The 23,544-nt window shown below is 48.0% G+C and overlaps 1 protein-coding gene across 10 annotated transcripts in view; it reads left to right on the top strand.

The window, feature by feature from the left end:
- Positions 1-23,544, top strand: part of RNF4 (ring finger protein 4) — a 265,770-nt gene that overhangs the window by 91,579 nt on the left and 150,647 nt on the right. For 6 of the 10 annotated variants that reach the window (XM_085642535.1, XM_085642539.1, XM_085642537.1 and 3 more), the window contains one exon: positions 3,244-3,326. In XM_085642535.1, the coding sequence (XP_085498661.1) occupies positions 3,244-3,326 (83 nt within the window). Of the gene's footprint in view, positions 1-3,243; positions 3,337-23,544 lie in introns of all 10 variants that reach the window. The other 4 variants (XM_085642538.1, XM_085642543.1, XM_085642545.1 and 1 more) reach the window with 1 other exon arrangement.

Genomic DNA, 23,544 nt, shown 5'->3' with positions numbered 1-23,544 from the left:
ATTTTTTCCAGCGACTACTGTTTGCTGTAGGAACACAAGACGAATCCCAATAACCACTGGATTATCCACTAATTTAGAGTTTCAGAACAGTTTACTGCCTGCTGCAAAGTGCTTCAATGCCTTGCCAGGAGTAATAACATGTAAATGGAATTATAGCACAGTACCATACAGATAGACATTTTAGAAGTAAAAAAGGGAGATTTGGGAATACATTTGGGGATCTGTTTTCAGCATTAACTTTCGTTGCAGTGGGGAAAATTTTAGGCAGGAAACTGCTAAATAAAGCCATATCAAAATCAGTCGGGGATGGAAACTGGGCCCTGGCACCAAACTAAATGTTTCCTATTAACAAAATAGATGGCTTAATAAGTAGTCTATTTGCACATTGGGTGGGTTTGAATTTGTTAGACACATTTCATAGCTGTCTTGCGAAGTATGAAAGACTGCATGTATTTGTGCTTGCTGCAGGCAATGTTGTGTAATTATTGGCAAATCAATAGTAAGAATAGGCTCATCAGACCATAAAACAGCGACACAAACAGTCGGCTAAATTTGTCTATTTGCGAGTTAAATTAAAATTTGTGCCCCTCTGAACCGACACTCACAAAAAAGCGAAATTTCCTGGTGCTCCAGTAGATTAGAACCATTTTGTTTTCGTCTGGAACAGCCGATTCCCCCCCCCCCCCCCACCCTTCTTTGGGGTCCCAATTGCACCCCCTGGGGAAAGCAAACATTCTTTATATAAAAAATGATTCCAGCCCAAAGGGTTTACCTGTTTGACGTATGGGCTCATTTCCCTCTGCAAAATTTGGCCTCCATTTGGTCTTTCCTTGGGGTGCCGATTGCGCCCTCCATAGGGTACCAACCGCACCCCGCATGAGAAAATATACATTCTTTTATTTTTTATTATAAAGCATTATAAAGCTTATGATGCCTAAAAAATGTGGCTGCCATTTTGTTTTCCAAATGCTCCCTTGGGAGCTCAGTTGCACCCCCCCCCCCCTCCCCCCCCCCCCTCCCGGTGAAAAACAAGCCTGTATTAAAAAAAGTTATGCCCCCCCCCCCCCCCCCCCCCTTTCCTAATAGGGAGGTTGACCTGTATGCTGGATGGGCTGACCCCTGCAAAATTTGGCTGCCATTTGGTTTGGTTGGGAGCAGGGGGGGGGGGGGGGGCTCAATTGCACCTCCCAAGGGAAAATAAACATTGCTTGACAGAAATCTGCTCCCCAGGGTGGTTAACTCCACAACCCCATTCCCAAACATGCACAACTCACCTGCTCCTTCCTTGCTGCTGCGGTGGGTTTTGTACTGTCAGGATGCCTCAGGGTGCTGATTTCACAGATGGCTGGAGTAGTGGTGGAGGCAGAAGTGGAAAAAATGAAGCCTAGTTTGCAATTGCTGGAGGTTCATTTTAAACTCGCCCCAGCATTGCCGTTCGCCACACTGGAGAAATAATGCAGGCAATGAACTCTGCATAAACCCCAAGCTGCAGGCATTGCTTAATTTGAGCTTGTGGTATCCGGTGTTCGGCACTGGCACTTAATCGCCAACACCGGTGTTTATAGCGCAAACTCGACCCAAAGGTATTGGAGCACTTTTCATGAGCACCAGTTAAGGACACATTCATTTTGGTCATCATGGGAAGATTAAGTGATTTGCCCAAAATAACAGGATGTTGAGCTTACGCCAAGACTCGAACGTGGTTCCCCAGCTCTAAAGTCGGCAGCTCTGACTGTTACACCACATCCTCTCCCCACTTCGAGGGATTCATGGTTCTGTTATAGGTGGCTCTAATAGGAGCAATGGGCTGGTGCATGCTGCCTCCTGACCAGAGACCCAGCACTTATTTTTCACAAATTACCCACAGGTTGTAGGGGTTAATTGCTGACAGATGCAACTGTTTTTGTGTTTAATTTTTAGACAATGTAATTTCTCTTGTGGCCTAAATTTGCACTTTGTCAATTTGAGTGTGTCACCTATGTTTAGGACAGCTGTTTTTCGATCTCATCAATCGCTTTTAACGTGTGTAGATTTTGACAGCTTTTTTGCAGAGCGACCAACAAAAATATGCGCATTGGAACCACATAGTTCTCTGCCTAGGACAGGATCTAATTGGTAAAATAGTTATCCCAAAACCTCTTTTGAAAATATTTCTTTTCCAAATCAGATTTTACACTAAACATTTTTTCTATACATTCTTTTATTTTGGCAAACATTTTTTATATACATTTTGACCTCCCCTTAAGATCTAGTTAATTTTATTTTTATATTGTATCTGGACTTTAAAACCAAAAAATACGATATTCCTACATATGGAGGAACACCGCCACAACCTTTTTGTGAGTGGGGTGGGAAAACATAATCCTAAACCTTGCGTGTCATTTCTTAGCAACCTGTTTTGAACATATTTCAGTAATTTTTCTGTTTGTTATTGGTAATAAAAAGTGTTCGTTTTTTAAATTGTAAATAATTATTGCTTCAGATTTTATAGAATCACCTTAAAATATGTTCAATGGTTCTTGATAATTAAAAAATATAATTTATGAAACCCATAGTCCAATTAAAAAGAACATTGGGAAAATATAGTTTTCCTTGTGTCATAAATTCTATGTCCCTTTAAGGTCTAAAATGATGGTTAAAGTTATTGTAAACATTGCTTTGGAAAACGCACGTTGGCAAATGATGTCCAAGGGAAAAAAATTATCACATGGAACCCTCTACATTTTCCAAAAATATAATTGTATTTGGGGTTATTATAAAGTGACTGTAACATTTGAGAGTGCTTGCATCAATTACATTGTTGACCAGTACATCAGCAGCGCCCCGCAGGCATTATTTGGTAAGTTTTGTAGCATTTACAGTCTGTCCTCCTTATTCTCTCCAAGCTACGTGTATTTTAAAATGACCTTATCAGTGTTGTGCTTCCTAGAAAAAGGAAAAAAGCAAAGTGGAACTGTGATAGAGTAGAACTTTTTTATTAAAATGTCATGACTCAGAAAGCATAAGGCCCACAGAGGAACCTACATTTGTTTGTAATACTGGTGTGACATTAGTTTCTAGCTTTGTGAATCTGATTAAAAATGTAATATAGCATACTTTATCCAAGCTAGGTATGTTATGGTGCAAAAAAAGTAATCTTAAAGTATTTACTGACGCTACAAATAATGTAAAATATTGAATGCCATAAGCGTATCATTAAGAGCTACATTTTTACTGTTCTTAATTTTTTTTATTGTATTCAAGCGGATGAAGAAGTTGTTGATCTTACATGTGAATCCGCATCAGATGCAGTCGTAGTTGACTTAACTCACAATGATTCTGTTGTGGTAAGTGATAGTATAGTTTTGTTTTTCTTTTCCACTTTATATGTTAACTGTGCCTGATAGGTTCTGTAGTACAGCAATGACCTGGGACTGTTGGTTTTAAATATGAACTCAACAGAGCATCATATATCACTGGCTCTAATTCAGCCTAGTCTATTAAATCTTTACCTGGAAACGCCCCCAATTGTGTGAATCTTGCATATGGACAGTGGTTATCACTCTTGACACAATATGTTCTATGCCTTAGTGTATTGTTGCTGCGTATCCAATATATTTTTAATTTGTCAGACCTCGTTTAGTATTCAGAGTTCATGGATTGCATAGAATGAGAACTACGTGTCAGTAACCAGAGACTGCCTCCTGTGAATGCTGTAGATGAGCTCCTTACATGATGTTTAGTTACATATGTTGTGGTGCACCACTAATCCTAATTCAATTTCTTCCCTTTTACTAAAACCTGCCACTGTTGCCCTTGCCAACCCTAGGCACATGGTATTTTTTTCCGGAGTAAGATGTTGATTGTAACTGGTCTGTGACTGAATTAAGTTTTTTTTATCTAGTACTTTCTCCAGTTTTGTCCCAGAGGGGCTCTATTTTAGGGCAATTTGAATAATTTGCCTGCATTGCTCATGTGACTCTATGGTTCTTTTTCACTCTTTTTTAGTTTACTTTATAGTTGCAGTGCTTTTTTCATTTTTAGCCATAAATATGGTCATCTTTGTTCATGATCATTGCCAATTGTTATAGGAAGATATTTATTCAAAGTGTAGTTGTCTAGCATGTTGCCCATTAAATAACTGTGGTTCAATCTCTGATGGAGGCGTTTGTATAATATCTGTCTATCCTCTCCCAGTGGCAGTCGCCATTGGGTAGCCATAGTTAAGTCAGCGTTTCCATAAGAAATGCATTTTTTGTTTTGCTAATAGCTTTGGCACTGTTTGACGAATCCTCACAAAACTTTCTAAAAAAGTGCTCTTTTTTGCCTCATTTTGTGCATGGAACATACATACATAAATCTTTGTTTCAGCTAATTAAAACCTTTTATAAAAAGGATAAAAGGAGTGGTAAAAACATAAACAGTAAAAAGGTGACACACGTTTCTGCATGTAAGATCTAGTACACTATCTTAACTGGCACATCTGATAACATGGGGGGTCAATTTTCAGGTACAAGGTCGAAGTATCTGTAAGGTGATTAAGTGCATGAAGAAGTTACACCATTCCATCAAATTAATGAACCCAGTAAAGTTCTTTAATGCTTGGCTCAATAATAAGATGTCACATTTCTGATAATAAGATCTAGTGCACTATCTTAATCGGCACACCGATAACATAGAGGTCAGTTTTCAGGTACAAGTATCTCTAAAGTAGCTAAGGCGTGAACAGGTTACACAGGTCCCTCAAATTAATGTACTAAGTTGTATTCTTATATGCTTGGCTCGATAATGAGGATCTATCCCTTATTTCAAAGCATTAACCGGAGGTCATAAGAGTTCGATGGAAGGCGCTTGTAATGGCCTAAATGTCCAGCGCGGCACCTCAAACTCAGTAAATACTTAATTAAAAAAAAAAAATACTAGTCATTCTACCCTAAAGTGTACTGTCATAAACAAGTTAATAATGTCTTTGTCGATCGTTTCTTTAGTGCTTTTGCAGTCCATCCACATCTTAAGTCTTAAGCTGGGAACTTCTGTTTACAGAGATATTTCATTCAGATGGTTAACTGCCTGTTGCATAAATTTCAAATAGCGAACTGACAATTTCAGGAATTTCGCGGACTGACAGGCTGTAACTGCATCTTTACAAGTTCTCAAGTTTAGTTGCAGAAAGACTGGCCGCAGCCAGTATCTTGTAATTGGCATTAAGGGGGCACAGATAAAAAATGATGTGCATTAGAGACTTCTGCACTCCGCAGGGTCGACATGACTGCTCCGTCGTACCCTTGATTTTCCCAAAGCGATATTCTTTCAATGGAATCACCCCACATCTTGGGCGTAATAACCTCTGCCTCATTTACATTTTCTAGGGCAAGTCTAGAAACTCAAATTCCCAACTTCTTTCTTGCCGTGTTGGATAGGCAAGCTAGTGCCATTAGATTATCTTCTGTCCCACATCCACTATGTATGCCTGTCTGGGTCGACTATATTATCCTTGTTTCCTTGGTCCATTGTTCCAGCTCTTGAAGTAAGATCTTGGTGAATGCCTTTCCGTTTACATGCAGTAAGGCAATATTAATCTGTAGTTTGCACGACTGTCACAGGATCTCTTTTTTTATGTATAGGGACCAGGACCGAACCACACCAGCTCTCTGGAAGTATGTTATGCATCAGACCTTGACCAAATAATGAGTACATCATCCTTGCCCATTCCTTACTTGCTGCTTTCAAAATACTGACTGAAAGGCCATTTAGTTCTGGTGCGCCTGCCAGCAGAATGGACCTTGTGATCTTATGTACTTCTTCAAGGGTTGGCCATTGGGGATCAGAAACCTGGGCACAGGAATGCTGTACAATTTAACAAGACTTACTGATTCCACTTCTTGATTGGCCCCGTACAGTTCTGCCACATAGGTCGACCAGGATGTTACTGTAATGTTACTAAACTTATGTTGATTCCTGTGGTTCATTAACCCATTTGCCAGCTCCCAGAAAGCACAGGGATGTTGTGGATTTTGCTGATTTATGTAGTTTTATCCACAGCTTTTCTTCTCAGAATTAGTCCAATTCCCATCTCTTCATTCTATATTTTCTCTGTGCTGTCCTTAGTGCAATCCATGCCAACTCTATTTCTCGCTAGAGCCCTAGCACACAATTGTATTACTTGGTATATCAGGGCTTTCAAACCTTTCTGGCATACTGTTTATAATTATAGGCCAGTATGCTATCAAGACTCCTTTTTCCTGAGTCAAGGCAGGTCAAGGACCTTGTCAGTTTGGTTATACCATATTCTCGAGGCTCTAGGCGCCATTTGATTTTCTTAAGGGTTATGATGTCCGTTTGATTTCCCAGCAGGGAAATGGGGACCCTCACACATGGATTCACCATTAATCTGCACCAAAGCATTGCATGATCACTGTCACTGGTATATTCAACATGAAAACCTTTTATTCTCTTGAACTGAGCTGCTGTAACCTAAATGTAGTTAAATGTTGATTATTTGGCTCCGGATATGCAGGTATATGAAGTGGGCTGTTCAGTTGTGAATCTGCCATTCAGTGCTTGGTTGTTCAGAGTGCTGGCTAACAAAGTAATTCCAAACTTCTCTAGTATTGTTTTTGGCAGTGGGGGGATCCCCACCCCAGAGTCCTTGACTTGTTGCCACATCGATCTAAGTGTTTGCACCAACAAGTTAGAATTAAAGTCCCCTGTAAGGAGCCATAGCACATCAGGGTAGGACAGATAATTACTTTGTAGAACCTTGATGACATTTTTTACAAGACTTTTTTCTTTGCGCAGTATGGGTTTATCTAAACATTTCCGATTGTTGTTGGCATTGAAAGACCAGTGACTGAGTATCGTAGTTTGATGACAACGATATCACCCTCTCCTCTGTGTAATACTGTGACTACTGCTCCCACGTTCTTCTGTATGTATAAAGCCACTAAAGCCACTCGTGGCCCTTGTGGGTGGCCTCCTTTTTTCGATGGCTTGGATAGGGCCCAATTTTCAATATAATTTTGCCACGGGCATGGTGACCGCTGCCAGGTCTCTTGAAGACATAATATTTTGTTTTGTTGCAATTTCTGTAGTATGTCAGGTCTTTTAAGCTGATTGTTCAAGCGTCTGATGTACGAGGGCGCAGTGGTTAAAATAGGATCTTAATTTTGGTTTTGTTCACTAGTATAAGTGTAGCTTTCTGTGTTGGGGACAATGATCATTATAACATTGCATGCGACTAGTTTCTATGTACCAAAGGACAATGGGCACAGCACTTCAGCTCTGACCACTCCTACTCCAAAAACAAAATCTCATCCGGCCCCTAAATGTACACCTTCGGTCCGAAAACTCCATCAGAGCCAATTCTCAAAACCATGCGTGAACAGCTCAAACGAAACAAGACTTTGCAAATGCAACATGGAACAATGAAATTATTCTTCAACTGACTGGCCACACCTCAACCTTCTAAAAGACAAGTTATGTTATGTTATGTTAAATGGGACTTTTATAGCGCAACGGCTACTCCAAAGGAGTGTCCCGGCGCTTTTGTGCTCCAGACCAAAGAAAGAGCTGGAAAACATAACAGTAGAAAGAGCAGGGGCCTAAAGAGGGGGCAGATTATCCAGTGAACAGCCAGGTTTTTAAGTCTTTTCTGAAGGCAAGCAGGTTAGCGGTGTTTCGCAAGGACACCGGTAAGGAATTCCATAGCTGCGGAGCAAGAAAGCTAAAGGACCGGCCGCCTAGCCGAGCCCTTTTGATGCGTGGCACCCGAGCCAAAGCCAAAGCTTCTGACCTGAGGGATCGTACAGGTCGATAGAAGTCCAGCCTCCTCTGAAGATATTTGGCACCATTGCCATGCAAGGCCTTATGGGCGAGAGTCATGGCCTTGAAAAGTATCCTCTTCCGCACCGGAAGCCAGTGAAGGGATACGAGGAGATTGGAGGCACTGGTGCGGCGGTGCAGGCCAAAAATTGCACGAGCAGCAGCGTTCTGAGTACAAGTGTCTTTTTATGTTTATCTTGGTTTTATTGATAATGTGCAAGAAGGAAACCAAGTACTCAATTGGTACGTTAGACCCGGGGGTTCTTAAAAACTTCCGCCCTATTTCGCTGCTCCCAGCCCCTGCAAAGATGTTGGAAATTCACCTTAACCATCATCTTGCAGCCTTTCTGGAAACCTCTGGCCGACTAGATCACTCGCAGCACGGATTTTGGAGAGAACATAGTACGGAGTCCGCCCTCACTATTGTGCTTGATAACATCCGCACCAGAGTAGATAAGGGTCCGACTACTCTCCTTATCCTGTTGGATCTTTCGGCTGCGTTTGACACCCTGTCTCCCTCAGTCTTAACATCTAGGCTGAGAGAGATAGGGGTGGAGGGGCCCGCACTTAGTTTGCTGGCCTCCTTCCTCAACCAGAGGGAGCAGAGTAAAGCTGGGGGAGTTTTTGTCTCCATCCCTTCCTGTGCTTTGTGGGGTTCCTCAGGGGTCGGCATTAAGTCCGACCCTTTTTAACATCTATATGACTCCACTTGCCAGGCTTATTAGATCGTATGGGATGGAGGTAATCTCCTATGCCGACGATACACAGATTCTTCTGTCTTTCGCCCAACCTGACATTCTTGCGGCTTCCAACTTTATAAATTGTATGGAAGCCGTTGCTCAATGGATGATCTGTAATTCCTTGAAGCTCAATGGCGAAAAGACAGATTCTTGTGTTTGGAGGAAAGGAAGATTTCTGGTCAGCAGATTGGTGGCCTATCTCGCTGGGGGTGTGCCCGACTCCTACGACCCTGGCAAGAAATTTAGGAGTCATGATTGACCCTACTTTGGGGATGGACCAACAAGTAAAGAGAACTATTTCCACTTGCTGGGGGCCTAATAAACATCTTCCGGAGGATTAGACATTATCTGTCTCCTCAAGCCAGAAAACAGATCGTCTTGGCACTGATAGGCTCCATATTGGACTATTGTAATGCCCTCTACTTAGGCATTAACAAGGGCCTGCTAACACGATTACAAATGGTGCAGAATGCTGCGGCCAAGTTTGTATTGGACTTGCCCAAACGGGCCTCTGCTCAGGCTGCCAGAAGGTCCTTGCATTAGCTCCCAATTGAGGCCAGGATTTCTTTTAAGTCCTTGAGTCTGATCTATGGGGCTTTGGCCACTAACAGGTCTGGAGGCTTAAGGGACTTGTTGGCCCCTTATACACCTTCTAGAAATCTTCGTTCGGCCAACAAATCTTTGCTATCAGTCCCCCGAGTTCGTAAAGCTAATTGGGGTGGCAGAGCTTTTTCATTTTTAGCCCCTAAGCTGTGGAACACTCTGCCAGCGGAAATTAAATCGCTTCCCTCCATGCAAGCCTTCAGGAAGGCCCTTAAGACGTGGCTATTTGCTAGGGCCTACCCTTAGTTTTGATCAGTCTTCTTATGAACTTTCTTTGGTTAGGCGCCTTGATGCCTTCGGGCTTAGTAGCGATTACAAATTTTCATTCATTTATTCATTCATTCAATTGGTAACCCAGCACCCAGATCACGTTGTCCCCCCCCCCCCCCCCCCCCTTTTCGGCAGACGTTGCAATCAAAATCGGCTATGTGAAGGCATTCGATTGTCCAGAGAGTGTCTGTGAGGTTGCTCCTTGTCATAGCGTAGTACGAGGCTTCGCTGAAAGCCAGTCAGGTTGCGTCTCCCGTCCCACCTGTCTCCGTGAGTCTGAGAAGTCGAAATACTTTGGCCAAGTTACTTCATTCAGCTCTGTAGCCAACAGGGACACTAGGGGCTGCCAAGTTGCTTTAAATCCCTCTTCGGAGTTAGTAAGAGAAGCATGGATCCTCTCCATCCTTAAGATATACCACAGCCTGTGCAACCGTCCTGTGTATGTCGGTAGAATCTGCGTCCCCCAATGTGATAAGATGTGTTGAACTGCCGCCCCCAAAGCCAGTCCCATTTTGTTTCCCCCATATAGATTTCAAAGGATAAGTTAGCGGGTTAGCAGCCCCAACACCACATATGCCAGAAACCGCAGTATTTCAGTCTCAAACTGTCTATCAATATCCTCTAGTATCTTGGTCCAGTAACTCGTCCGTTCCTTAGTCCCATAGCAGGTGTACTAGTGTGCCCTCTTCTTCGCATCCTTGCCAACGCTTCGGACTGTGGTCCGGGTTCCCCTTATGTAAATGGGCTGGCGTCAAATACCAGTAGGTGACCGCGGATTCCCTGCTGGCGGTGTTGCATGCCGTATAATTTGCCCTATAATATATGTTCTTTCTCTGTAAGCTTCCTCCCCAGATCCCTCGCACATCGGTTCTGGTCGGCAGTGGGTTGCGAAGGGGCTGGTGGTCTCAGCATGACATACACTTCAGAGATCATTTTCTTGTCTGTATGTTTCGTCACCAGCCATTTTTCGTATTTTGTTAGTGTCCTGCTCACTTTAGGCCCTACCGCTGGCTGGAGGAGCCAGTGGCGAATTTGGAAGTACTGGAACCGATCTGACTCCGGAAAGGCATACAGTTGGCGCACCTACGAAAACTGAAGAATCCCATCCAGATCAAATAAATGCCCAGCCGCCTTGCAATCTGAATTCCACCACACCAAGAAGGCTCTTTCATCCGTCCCCAGACTAAACTCTCGGTTATCAAATAAGGGAGTCATAGGTGAGGGAAAGGACGTCAACCCTTGTCTGGTGGCCACCCCATCCCACACTCGCAGCAATTAATTGGTTATGGGCGAGCCAGTGAGGTTCGGTGGTCTATCCGCCTTTTTAAAAAAGGGAACCTTCCACAGGGAAATTTTCGCCAGCGCCCTGTCCTGGAACAACCACCTCTTTTCAGATTCCGGTCGACTCCGCTCTACCAAGTATATAAGCTGTGCCGCTTTGAAATATTCCAGCACGTTCGGAATCCCTAGCCCTCCCTCTGGTGGCCTATGGGCGAGATCCCTGCGTAGGCGAGGTCGCGCCCCAGCCCATACGAACTGCTGTATTGCCTGTTGTAACTTGTGAAGAGTCCAGACCGGCAGCATCTGAAAAAAGTACAGAACTCGTGGGAGAATAGACCTCTTGATCGACCGCGATGCGCCTCAGCAGCGACTGTTGGTGATGTTTCCATTGCTGAAGGTCCGTCATGATCGGAGTGAGTAATTTGGAGTAGTTTAGCATGACTGTCTGTGCTATGGATGGGGCTAGATCCAACCCCAGATATGGGACCGAATCCCGAACCTGAACAACTTCAGGTCGATATTGAGGAGGGATACCAGGCGGTAGGAGCCGCACTGAGTTTTATCTTTCCCAGGCTTGGTAAGCACCACTATAGCAGTCGCGAACATATCAGGAGGGATTGTCCCGGGTCCTGTGAAGGAGTTAAAGCCGCATCAGGACCGAGGATAGAAGCGGACAAAAGGACTTGTAAAAACCGGCTGAGAAACCATCCGGCCCCGGAGATTTCAAAAGCTTGAGGCGGGAAATCACCCCTACCACTTCTTCTATCCTAATCGGTGCCTCTAAGGCCTCCGCCCCTTCCTATTTAGAGCTGTCGTATTGACTCCTTGTAAATAGGAGTCCACCGCAGAACTTTGGTGTGGATCCCTTCGATAAAGGGCCGAGTAGAATTCCTGAAAGGCCCCCACAATCTCTGCATTGTCTATTAGCCTCTCCCCTTTAGCGTTCTGGAGAGCCTGGACTTTCATCTATTGGGTGCGAGCCCTGAGCTTACTCGCCAACATACGCCTCGTCTTGTCCCCCCGATATAGTAGGAGTGTTTGAGCCGAAGGGCTGCATATTCGGCCCTGTCTAAATCGAGCCCTGCCAAGTGTGCCCTCGCCGCCTTCAGTTGCCGCCAAACCCGGGGCGCGCCGGTCCTACTGTGGACCCTTTCCAGTTCCATCACTTGCGCCGTGAGGCGTTCCTGCTTGTCTTTGCGCTCCCGCTTGTCTTTGCGCTCCCGCTTGTCTTTGCGCTCCCTAGTTTCAGCTGCAGAGATAGCTATCAGTTCCCCCCCGCACCACCACCTTGAGCGCCCCCCACAAAGTAGATAAAGGAGTGTCAGGGGTGTTGTTCAATGCCAAGTAGTCTGTAATGCATTTGTGAGTTTGTTGTGTCACTCCCTCCCTGTGCAGCATGTTTTCTCGAAGTCACCAACACCCATTCTGTCTATGTTGGGGGCAACTTGATAGTCACCGTCACTGCGTCGTGGTCAGATAGCGCTGTTGGGATGATGTTCACTAGGTCCACTAACCCATTCAATTCTGTGGAGCCTAACGGGTAGTCCAGTCGGGTATAGGTGTGATGAGCATGTGAATAGGTAGAAAATTGTGAGGAGTGGGGATGAGCTACCCGCCACATGTTTACCAACCCCCTCGACTGCAGCCATTCCTTCCCTGCATTGGACAATGCTCCCGTTTGGCCGTAGCGATGGCTGGACCTATCCATCGCAGCGTCCATAACAAGATTCAGATCCCCACCTACCAATAGCTGCGGTTCTTGTGAGCTCAAACTCGGAGAAAGATGCGATCAGGAACGTCTCCTGGCCAGCTTTGGGCGCATATATAGATCCCACCACTAGGGACGAGCCCCCCGCCCACAATCTATAGGATAAGAGGCAACCCTTAACTTCCGCCACTTTGTCCCCCACGTTCCCCGCAAAGCGCTTGGCGACCAATATGGCCACCCCCGCTTTCTTGTCTGCTGTGGAAGAAAAGAATTGTTGTGGAAAAGCCAGAGACTTCATCCGATCCCAATCTTTGGGGAGGAGATGGGTCTCCTGAATGAGACACACGTCTGCCCCCCGGTTTTCCAAATAGGACAATATTGATCTTCGTTTGATAGGGTTGTTAAGCCCTTTAACATTGAGGGTGACTACTTGGAGGATGGATGTGACATGGGACCCTTATGAAACCTGTCTGCTTCGTCTGCATGTTCCTGTCCCCCTTTCCTGCGTACCTGTCCCCTGTTTCCACTACGCTAAGTGACGCTGACCCCAACCCCTGTTGTCTTGCCCACCTCTGTAGCACAGCAGTTCCCCCCTCCCTAACCCCAAAACATTGTCCATTGCCCGCCACCCAAAGACGCGGGCACTTGGAGAAAAGAGTAGTAGGGAGCATTTGTGGTCCAAATTTCCTCGGCCCCCCGCCCCAAGCAGCCTCCCCTCGGCCCACCGAACTACAATGCATATGTTTGCCCCTGTTAGTCAAGAGCCGTCTGGGGATGCCGTTTCCTTGAGGACTGTTTCCAGAGCCGCCTGTCTCTCCTGCGCTATAGTGTTAAGATCCGGCCCCAGGCCGAGAACAGGCGAGCGTCTCCGCCCAACTCTCTGCCACTTCTCCACCGATGGGCTCCGTTCCCGGCCGGCTGGCCGTCTCCTCCGGGCCATGATACTCCAAGCCGAGGATCTTGCAAGTTTCTTGGAGAGATTTGCGTTGGTATAGCTTAGTGTTCCATTTGAAAATCAAACGAAAAGAATGGCCCCAAGAGTAAACCACCCCGTGCTCTCTCAGGTGCGCAGTCACTCCTTTAAACTCCCTTCTTTTCCGCAAAGTTATGGCAGCCAGGTCTTGGTAGAGAGCGATGGAGTGCCCTTGGTATTGGACCGGTTTCTTCGCCCTGGCCTCTCTCAAAATACATTCCTTAAGGGGGAAATCTGGAAGGAAGGCTAAGATGTCCGGTGGGGGAGGGGGAGGGGGGGGCGGGAGCCCGTCTCCTCAAGCCCATTCGGTGCGCTCGGTCAATGCAAATTTTAAAGTCCAGCGGCACTCCCAGGATGTCCCGGAACAATCCTTGCAAGTACTGAGTCATGTCGGCTCCCTCTGCGTCCGAAGGACCTCCCCGTACCCGGACGTTATTCCACCTCGAGCAGTTTTCGAGGTCCTCTGTGTGCGCCTGTAGGCCGATATCTTGCTCCCTTAAGCGAATCACCTCCTGCTCTATTTCCTCGTCCTTGGTCTGCTCGTGGTCCTCCAAGGCAGCTACTCTTTCGCCAATCGGCTCCACATCGCGACGCATCTCCTTTACTTCCCCAGCAACCTCGCGTTTGAGTGTCTGAAAGTCCTCCCGCATAGTATTAAAGAGTGACTCCAGGAAGGAGCGAGTAATCGGAACTTCAACCTCCTCCGGGCCCAGCTGCTGTTGCGGTGTCGGGGACGATCGCCCCCCCTTCTCTCCCGATAGGGAGCCTTTGGAGAGCATCTCCTTCAATGACCGCTCCTTCCCTCTCACATAACTGTAATCTGAGCCGGGTTCCAGCAAAGGGCCGCTCCTCCTTGCTTCCAAAACTAGCAATGTCCCCCCACCCCCCGCACCCCTCTGCCTCTCGGGCCCCCTGTCCACTCGTACCTGCCAGTCGATGTGCCTGGCTGGAGTGTCGAGTCCCTCGATGTGGCGCTCTGCAAGCCCGCCTGTTCCTTGGTAGGGCCTCCGGCTCCCCGATTCACGCGCCAGCACCGGCAGGAACACCACCTGGGACCGTAGCCTCGGCAGAGAAGAGCCGTCTCCGTGATTCTGCACTCCCTCAAGAAGCTACCAGTGATGTGGGAGAATGCCAAGTCGTGGGGCCGCCCTCTGGGCTCGGCAGGCCCCCATGCGCCAGTTGATCACCCTGGCTGACTATTATGAGGAAGGGCCCCAGCGATGTGGTTTGCCGCACTATTAGTCCGTGCCCCCTTATCCACTTGTGCTACTGGGCCTCACTGAGCCCCCCCCCCCCCCCCCATGGTACCGGCCGCTCAGGTCTCTGAGTGCAGTGCCCGAGACGTGAGGCCGGCCCTCCACGTCGATGCTCCTGGCCGATTGTCTTTGGGTTGGGGCCCTTATTGCTGCGGTGGACTCTGTGGCTCCCCCACGCCTTCCGACTGTTCACCCCCCCCCCCCATCCCACCCCCACGAGGCCTCACGAGGCTCCGTTTCTGCCAGGCCGCTTTTACGCCTCCTCACCCACTTCTGGCTGCCACGCGTCTTGCTGCTTTGGTTGTCCCCGGGGTGTCCAATGGCCCACGCCACCGTGCCCCTGATCGACCTGTTCAGTCCTCGTGTGGCCCTTACTTGCAGCTACTCCACCAACGGTTCCTGCTAGTGGTTGGTCTGGTTGACCCCCCGATGGCCAGACCGGCCGTACTGGCCCTTATTAGGTTCCGTGAGCGTAGCTTGTGCCGGGCTAGGGAACCCCCGCAGACCCCCCTCCAGGCACTCCCCTCGCCAGGATCCGCTCCTCCATCCTGTTACACTAGGCACTCGGGGCTAGCGGGCATCCACCCCACGGCAGGGTCTGCCCCCCCACCAGTCCGGCCCCCGCTCTTCTCCGTGGTGCCGAGGTCCGGTGTCTAGCAGGCCGCCAATCAGTCTGCGGTGGTTGGTTGTAAATCCCTCCGCCGTCTGGGCCTTTGCTGGGGATTGTAGGGCTACCTGGTCCTCCACGCCGGTCTCCCTTGCCTCCGCGGCCATAAGGTACTCAGTGGGCCCCCCGGGGACCGCAGTTGTTCCTAGGACCCCCGATGCCTCCGGCGTCTGGCCCGCGCTAGAGGCTGTCACTGTGCCGGTGTGAGCGACCCTCCTCCCCTGCCAGTCGATGTTTCTGGCCGAGCGCCTGCCGCCGGGCCTTCAGTCCGGCCGCCTCTCTCCGCCCCGCCTCCGCCTCTCACCTGCTGATCTGCGCTGCCCTACCGAAACCCCGGCCTCCGCGCTCTTCGGGCCTCTGCCTGGCTGGAACGACGACCGGACCTTCCTTCGCCTGCCCGTCTCCCAGGCAGTCCGTTACTGTCTCCGATCTTGCTCCGACCTCCGTATCTGGCTCCGGGTGCCATTTTCTTGCCCTTCTCTTGGCACGAACAACTTCGTTGGTGCTGTCAGCTCGGGTGCCCTGTCACTTGTCGCACCCTTCCAGGGGCACCCCAGGGAACTAGATTGTGTCACTGCGTAATTTTCAATAAAATATGGGGCTAATGCTGTATTGGGGCCGGGTCTTGGCCGCCGGGGATGGGGAGACTTCGGCAGACACGTCCAACTAGCCCGACATCTTGGCCACGCCCCCGCCAAGTGTCTTTTGAAGAGGCTATTGATGCTCCACAATCACCTCTCAAAAAGAACATGGACATTGCCACAAGCCCTTAACACATTCCTGTCCCTTCCTCTCCATTTTCACCAACTCCCCCCCCCCCCCCCCCCCCCAGCCTCCACTCCACCACCACCTTCACCAGACATCTGAAGAAGGCAATTTCTTACCACATTCATCCATATTAAAGGATGGTAATTCAGGAGATGAGACACAGCCTGTGGGACTACTGAGCCATATATGACCTAGTCACCAGGGGATACAGATCCAGACCTTTACCATGCACGCCCTACCCTTCCAAATTAAGCTTCTGCTTATCAGGATTTAATAGCCAGGGCTGCAGCATACCACCGTGTGCCTATACATAAAGTCCCTATAGAGAATGACTTCCCCTTTGAGACCCTCACTACTGCTCAACAAGGATCTCAATATTTGACAATGCTCAAAGGGGTGTTAATAATTACTAATAACTCCATCAAGTGTGCGCTAGATTCTTCAGACACTGCAGTGAGAGGCATTCATATAGGCCTTCTCCTTCGTAGATACGCTTGGCAACGTGTCATAGGTTTTAAACCTGATGTACAGCAAGCAATACTGAACCTTTCCTTTAACAAGGAATTCCTATTCGGCCCCCAAGTGTAGACAGCCCTTGAAAAAATTTAGAAAGGCGGGGAGGTAGCAAAATCTATTGAGGTTTTTCAAACTCCCACATCTCGTGGGTTCTTTTGTCGACCAACTGTCAAACAGGGTGCCAGATCCTCATCTACATACACCAGAGTCCTCCAACAAAAAAAAAGGCCAGTCATCTCCAAAACCTTCTACAGGGGGTTCACATAGAGGTGACAATTGCAGAGGCCGCGGTTACGGAAATGCTACTCGTACCGCAGATACAAACACTAAACAATGACTTATCGGTTCATTCAGACATGTCCGTGAGCTCCAGACACTAACCTTGGAAGAGTCATTCTTCTAACTCCACTGAGATTAGATAGTGCTCAGAACAAACCCCAAAGTAGTTTCTTCTTTCCATATTAATCAATTGAATTACCCCGTCATTTTCCTGCAACCTGATTCTGTTGAAGAAAGAGCTTGCCGTACTCTTGACGTTAAAAGAGCTTTAATGTATGATGTTGACAGAACAAAAACATTTAGGAAAACTAAGCAATTAGCTGCTTTCTCACCTCCTCACACTGGAAACCCAATTTAGAAAAGGGAATTTCCGGGTGGATAATCAAATGTATTCAAACTTGGTACGCTAAAGCAAACCTTTGATCCTTTCTCCTGTATTCTTTCTGCCCTGTTTTTGTTGGTTTTGTGACTCTGGGCACTTTACCACTGCTGATCGGTGCTAAAGTGCATGTGCTCTGTCCGGTCAACTTTTTAAGATTGGTCTACACCTGTTTTTTAATTTACTTGCAAGTCCCTTGTACAGTGGTATCCCATATGCTCAGGGCCTGTAAATTAAACGCTACCAGTGGGCTTGCTCTGCTGCTTGCACCACCTACAGAAGTAGCCTTTCGAACCTGACACTGCAGGGCCTGCGTGCTCAGTTTACTTAACATTCAAAGTGCTTGCCAAGTTGGAAACTCCCCTTTTACCACATTTAGGTCTCCCCTAAGGTTGGCCCTAGGTAGCCCTGCAGGCAGGGTGCTGTGTACAAAAGCGGTAGGACATGTCCCTTTGTTGTGTGGCATGTCCTGGTAGTGACAAACGGCCTATTTGGTTTCTCATTGCTGTGAGGCTGGTCCTCTCATAGGTGTGTATTGGGAATTCCCTGATATGTGTTTCAGTGGTAATTTCTGATATGAAAGAGGTAGTGGTGAAAAATCCCGCTTATTGGCGAAAGCGGATTTTGTATTACTATTTTACAAATCCTCCTTTTGGAAGTGCCCTTTTCTGTGTACTTATGACTCTTTGTGCTTTGCAGCCTGACTTCAATCAACTTCTGGTTTAGACTGACTGGGCCCTGTTTTGTGCAATCACTCTAGACCGTCACAGAGGGAGCTGAGGTGTGCCCCGCATATCCTGATGAGTCTTCCTAGGCTAGAGTAATTGGAGGAGTGGTCACCTGCACTTGTATAGGGCTGTGCCTGCCTTTCACAATGCTGTCTCCGTTCCCCTGCAAAGTGTCTGGAGCCAGGGCTGCAGATTGAATGTGGTGTTCTGCTCTTCTAAAGTTGTTTGAAGTTACCTCCAGAACAAAAACAGTTGGATTATAAGTATACAGGCTCTGGCCCAATGTTTTGAGACCCTACATAACTTGTAGCCAGACGTTGCTTGCTCCACAGACTACACCAGAGGACTGCTGTGCTGTCAAGAGGAACAGCCATTTTGGGACTACTTGCTTTGTTGTACTAACCTGATAGTTTGCTGAAGGGACTGCCAAGTGACTGTGTGCTGGCTTGCCTGCCTACTGCCCTCTGAGTGCTCCCCAATTGTTCTCTAGGGCGTGAGTGTCTCCATCCTTGTTGCTGCCTTAATTTTAGGACCAGAGTGTGTTGGGAACCCCCTACCCCACAGCGTAAGTTGAACGCTTCATTTGTGGCCAAAGCGTATGGAGTGCTCCTCCACCCCCCCCCCCCCCCCCCCCCACTTTACAAGAAGAGTGCAGCATGTGGAGGGTGCTTACTCTTTCACCAGCACCCAAAACTGCCTGGTGAGCGCTGTATGGTTTATTGTCCAGCGTGTGGTGGGCACTTTGTACTCCACTTCTCCAGTGTGGTCCTTGCCCTCTGAAGTACGCCCCCTCAGCTGAGGGGGGGTCCTGAAATGCGGCGCCAGATAATGGGGAAAATGCTGCTCAGAAGCACCACCTCCCTGCCAGGTAACCCTTTGATGGCCAGCGGGAACCCACCCAGTGGGGTCCCACTTCTCGGAGGAAGCTGCCCTGAGGAGATGTCTCTCGTTGTCGCCTGCCGCGGGGGCTGCCCTACATGCACCCAGTGCCACAGGTAGGGCCCATCCCCCACCACGAGTGCAGGTGGCCCTCGAGCCTCGACCTCCATGAGGGGAGAGAGCGGGTGCTCCCTTGCCTTGTTGGCAACCAGTGCACACGTGAAGGACGACGACGCCCGCTGGCCAGGCAGCACAATCTGCCTTGCTGTGTGCAGGGCTCCTGAAATCAAGACAGGGTTGCTAAAGGGTCTGGGTGTTTTCTCTGCTGCTCCCCAGAATTAGTGAGGATTCCCGGCAGAATGCGGGCCCGAGGCTGGCTGATGATTTGCCAGTCCTGCACAGGTCGGGGACTTCTCGGTGCATTGGTGGCCCGGATTGAAGCCTGAGCCACCAGCACCCCAAGCAGAAGTACTGTGGTCCTTGGAGGGACATTGCTTCCCTGGGTGTTGGGTGACGCAGGGGACAGGGAGACAAGCGAGGCCTCCCTGCCAAATTCAGCAGTGTGTGAGCCCCTTCATGACAATGCGTACCTGAAGGGCACCGGATCTTGTCCCAAGGATGGGGTGAGACTTCCACGCAGGCCCACACTTCGTAGATCCAGTGAGTGCCCAGTATCTTATCCTCCATAGTAGGAGTACAGGTGGTCCTGTAGCTTACATTTGGGGGACAGTTTATCGTAAAGATCATATTAGAAACTCAAAGGCGCTGTCTCTCTGGATTCCTTGCCGGTGTAGGTGATTTACCATATGTATTTATGGTGATACATAGTGATACGGATCTTACTGCTACATTTCATGTCCTGAGGTTATGATTGTTGTTTTATGCCTTGCAATGATAGGATAATGAATATCACTTAAGGATCTACATTTTATGTTCAGTGATGTTTCCATGATGTGTGCAACCTGTAAGTCTCTTCTTCATTGCAGTAACTGTGATGTCATGACAATTGCCTAGTTGGCAGAGTGAGTTATGTGATTGTGATATATGATATATTTTTATATAATCCTATGTTGAGCCTTTTTCGTGGTGTATTTATGGTCCCTAGTGTACGTACGCAAACGCTTTACACATTGCATCTGGGATAAGCCTGACTGCTCATGCCAAGCTAGGGGGGGTGAGCAGGTGTTATCCTGGGTGTGCAACTCTTTTACCCTGACTAAAGTGGCGTGTTCTGCCTGGCGTAGGTGCCATGCCCTAGCCAACCAGAAACCTCATTTCTTACACTAAGCAATTATTTGTTGAGTTCTCACCTCCTCACACTGGACACCCAGTTTAAAAAAAAATGGAAGTTCCAGGTGGATAGTCAAATGTATTGGAAATGGTTACGCTAAAGCTAAAAGGCTTTTACCAGTTCCCCCTAGAGCTCACTCAGCTCGTAAAATAAGAGCCTCAATGACATTCTTAGGGAACATTCCTATTACTGACATTGGCAAAGCAGCAACATGGTCCTCTCCACACACCTTCACAAAACATTTCTGTGTGGATGCCTCAGTATTCCAACAATCCAATGTTGGACTTTCAAAACTTCGTACTCTTTCAAACAACTGTAATCACCACAGGCTAGCCACTGTTGTAGGAGAGGGACTGCTTTGCAGTCTATGCAAAACATGTGCATCTACAGCCACCCATGCTTCGAACGGATTATGTTACTTACCCTGTAAGCATATGTTCTTGGCATGTAGTGCTGTAGGTTCACATGCGCCAACCCTCCTCCCCGGATGCTTGTGCAGGTCACAATTTACTGCTTTATTTTACTTTGCTTCACTAATATGGACATCACATTACTGATACTCACTATAACATCCATTCTCACCCGCTTGTGGCAAAACAATCTTAACAGTGGAGTCAATGCATATGTGCAGTATCACCAAAAGGAGGCATTGCATCTCGACTCGAAAATATTCTTTGAACAAAAGCAACTTATAATCATCCGAGCCCAACATTAGATGGCATACATACGCTAAGCATGTAAATCTACATCACTACATGCCAAGAACAGATGCTTACAGGGTAAGTAACATAGTCCTTTCATGTATCTGACTTAAATCACCCCCTTATAAAGGCAGCCACTTTCCTGGAGGCTCAGCAACACTTATGTGAGATATTTTCTGTTGTCAAGCGCTCGAGTTTTCAGACTGAACCATTCAACACAAAATATGCAGTTAGCAAGGTTATTGGGGTTGGCCTTCCAGTTGCTAGTGAACTGCCTAACCTGCAAGATGCCAAACCTAAATATAATTCATAGTTTGAGCATGGCTTGGCACAATTGCATCCAAGTAAGACACCAGCAAGGGGACTTATTTGTTAGACGTGTGAGTCCATCAATTTTAGAATTGCTATGATAGGAATTGATCTTAAAATTTCATAACCCATCTTTCGCAATAGTCGTGGTGCCCATATTGATTGATGTGGAGTCACTCCAGTAATTGACCTAATCTATATTACTAAAGTACAATGTTCGAGGCATACGAGCTGCAGATCACACACTTAGCGTAGATCGCCATATGATGTTGGGCCCGGATGTTTGCACTTGTTTTTGTCCTGGGAAAGTCTTTGGAAGACACGGGATAGGTGACTCCTCCTTTGGACTATAATGTGCATGGGCATCGACTCCATCCTCCGATTTGTTTTTTTTTCCGCCATCGGGCTCGGATGTGTTTGTCGCGCTCCAGTTCGGAACCGTTACCAATTCCACTTTCGACGGTATTGTCTTGATCGCGAACCCTAATCATCGCGCATCTCTCCAAATCGAAGTCCTCGATTCCGATCGTCGATGAAGGCCTTCGGGCCTACCTGGGCCTTGGCTTCTGGCTCATGGAAAGGACGCCGCTCAAGAAGTGTCCGCAATGTGGGTCGAAGTTTCCCCACACTGATCTGCATTAGGTGTGCATCCTCTGCCTTTCACCAGAGCACGAGGCCAGAGAATGTCCAGGTTGTGCCTCTTTCTGCTCCAAGAAGACCATTCGGGACCGACTTGCTCGAAGAACCATGGCTCGCTCGTCGACATCAATCCCCGATGACATCTTCCAAGAGGGCGCCGACGTGCCGGAGCGAGAGCGGGTCGAAGAAGGCCTCGTCAGCGCCTCAGAAGCCGATAACTCCGACGTCGAAGAGATCACTCTGGCGCAGAGGATCGTAAGTCAGAACGTCCACCCCGACCCCCTCCCTACACCATCGAAAAAGGCTTCGGTCACGCCTTCGGGCACACCTTCGCCTTAGGGCCCAGGTGCACACCGAGAGACAGCTTCCCATGCCCTGCCCTCAGGCCCAGCAAAGAAGCCTACTAAGCCTTCAGGCAGCTCGGGCTGGAGTCCGCCTGTCAGTACCGAAACACAATCACCGGCACCCAAAAAGAAACCGCTCTCCTCCTCCATGCCAACAGCTGCTTCCACATCCAAGCACACGGCACCAAAACCCACAAGCACCAATTCGTCCACACCGAAAAGACATTCGAAGCCGAACAAAAAACCACTCCAGAAGGGTTCGGATTCGGAGCCAAGGAAAACCTCGGAACCGAAAGAAACAAGTTCCTCAGGCCACAGAGACTGTAAAAACGCACGGCTCCAAACCAAAACACCGAACCACTACAGAGTTGATGCCGAAGAAGCCTACGGAACCGAAACGCTCGGCAACGAAAGACCAACCTCCAGCAGAAGAGCTGTTCACAGCAGACCCTGCTTAAAAGACTCTAAGGGATCCTAAAACTGGTCAATTGACTTAGTTCTAGAAAAAGACCACTAGATGCGCCGGCACCGTCTCCACCACCTAAAAAGAGGGACTTTGCCACATCTCCTCTAAGAGTCCCTTCTCCAACTATTACTCCACCACCTCCTCTTCCACCTCCCCCACCACACCGTTCCCCTACACCATCTCCTACACCAGTAGATGATGACACTTTGGATGACATAGGGGAGGGTCAGGACGATGTGCCACTAGGGGAACCTAGTTCACCTTCTTCCCCAGACCCCTGGGATGATTATAACACGCCAGATGTCCCTAATGTTCCGCAGGATAACATTTACCCCTCCAGGTCTTCCCCTCCAGAGGACACCATGGGCTTTAATCCGCTCGTCCACAGAGCTGCCCATTACCACTGGGTTGACTTTCATACAGACCCCATAGAGCAGGATTTCCTAATGGATACATTTGACACCAATCAAAGGTCCACCTCAATACTACCTATGCTTAAAGGGGTTATTAAGCATGCACCTGAAGTCTTTAAAGATGCTGTTGGGGCTCGAGTTATTAACCCCAGGATCGAGAAAAAATATAAAGCTGCCCCTGCTGACCCAGCTTACATTAAAGGCCCAGTACCCTTAGACTCCCTGGTAGTTTCCAATGCTAGAAAAATGGCCAATTCTCAGACACCAGGTGACGCTGCACCACCAGACAAGGAGTCTAAACTCTTGGATGCCTCTGGCAAAAGAACAGCCTCACAGGCAGCTAACATATGGCGCATTGCCAACACTCAGGCGCTGTTAGCCAGGTATGACAGGGCACATTATGATGAACTAGAGTCCATAATGCTGCACCTCCCAGATAAATACAAAAACGGGGCCAATGAACTCATACAGGAGGGTAAGATTATCAACAACACCTCCATCCGTTGCGCTCTCGACGTGGCAGACACCGCCTCC

The sequence above is a fragment of the Triturus cristatus genome, chromosome 2_2 (assembly GCF_964204655.1).
Source record: "Triturus cristatus chromosome 2_2, aTriCri1.1, whole genome shotgun sequence".
Classification (NCBI taxonomy): domain Eukaryota; kingdom Metazoa; phylum Chordata; class Amphibia; order Caudata; family Salamandridae; genus Triturus; species Triturus cristatus.
The sequence above is the reverse complement of the archived record's forward strand: the minus strand, read 5'-3'. Positions and strand labels throughout refer to the sequence as shown.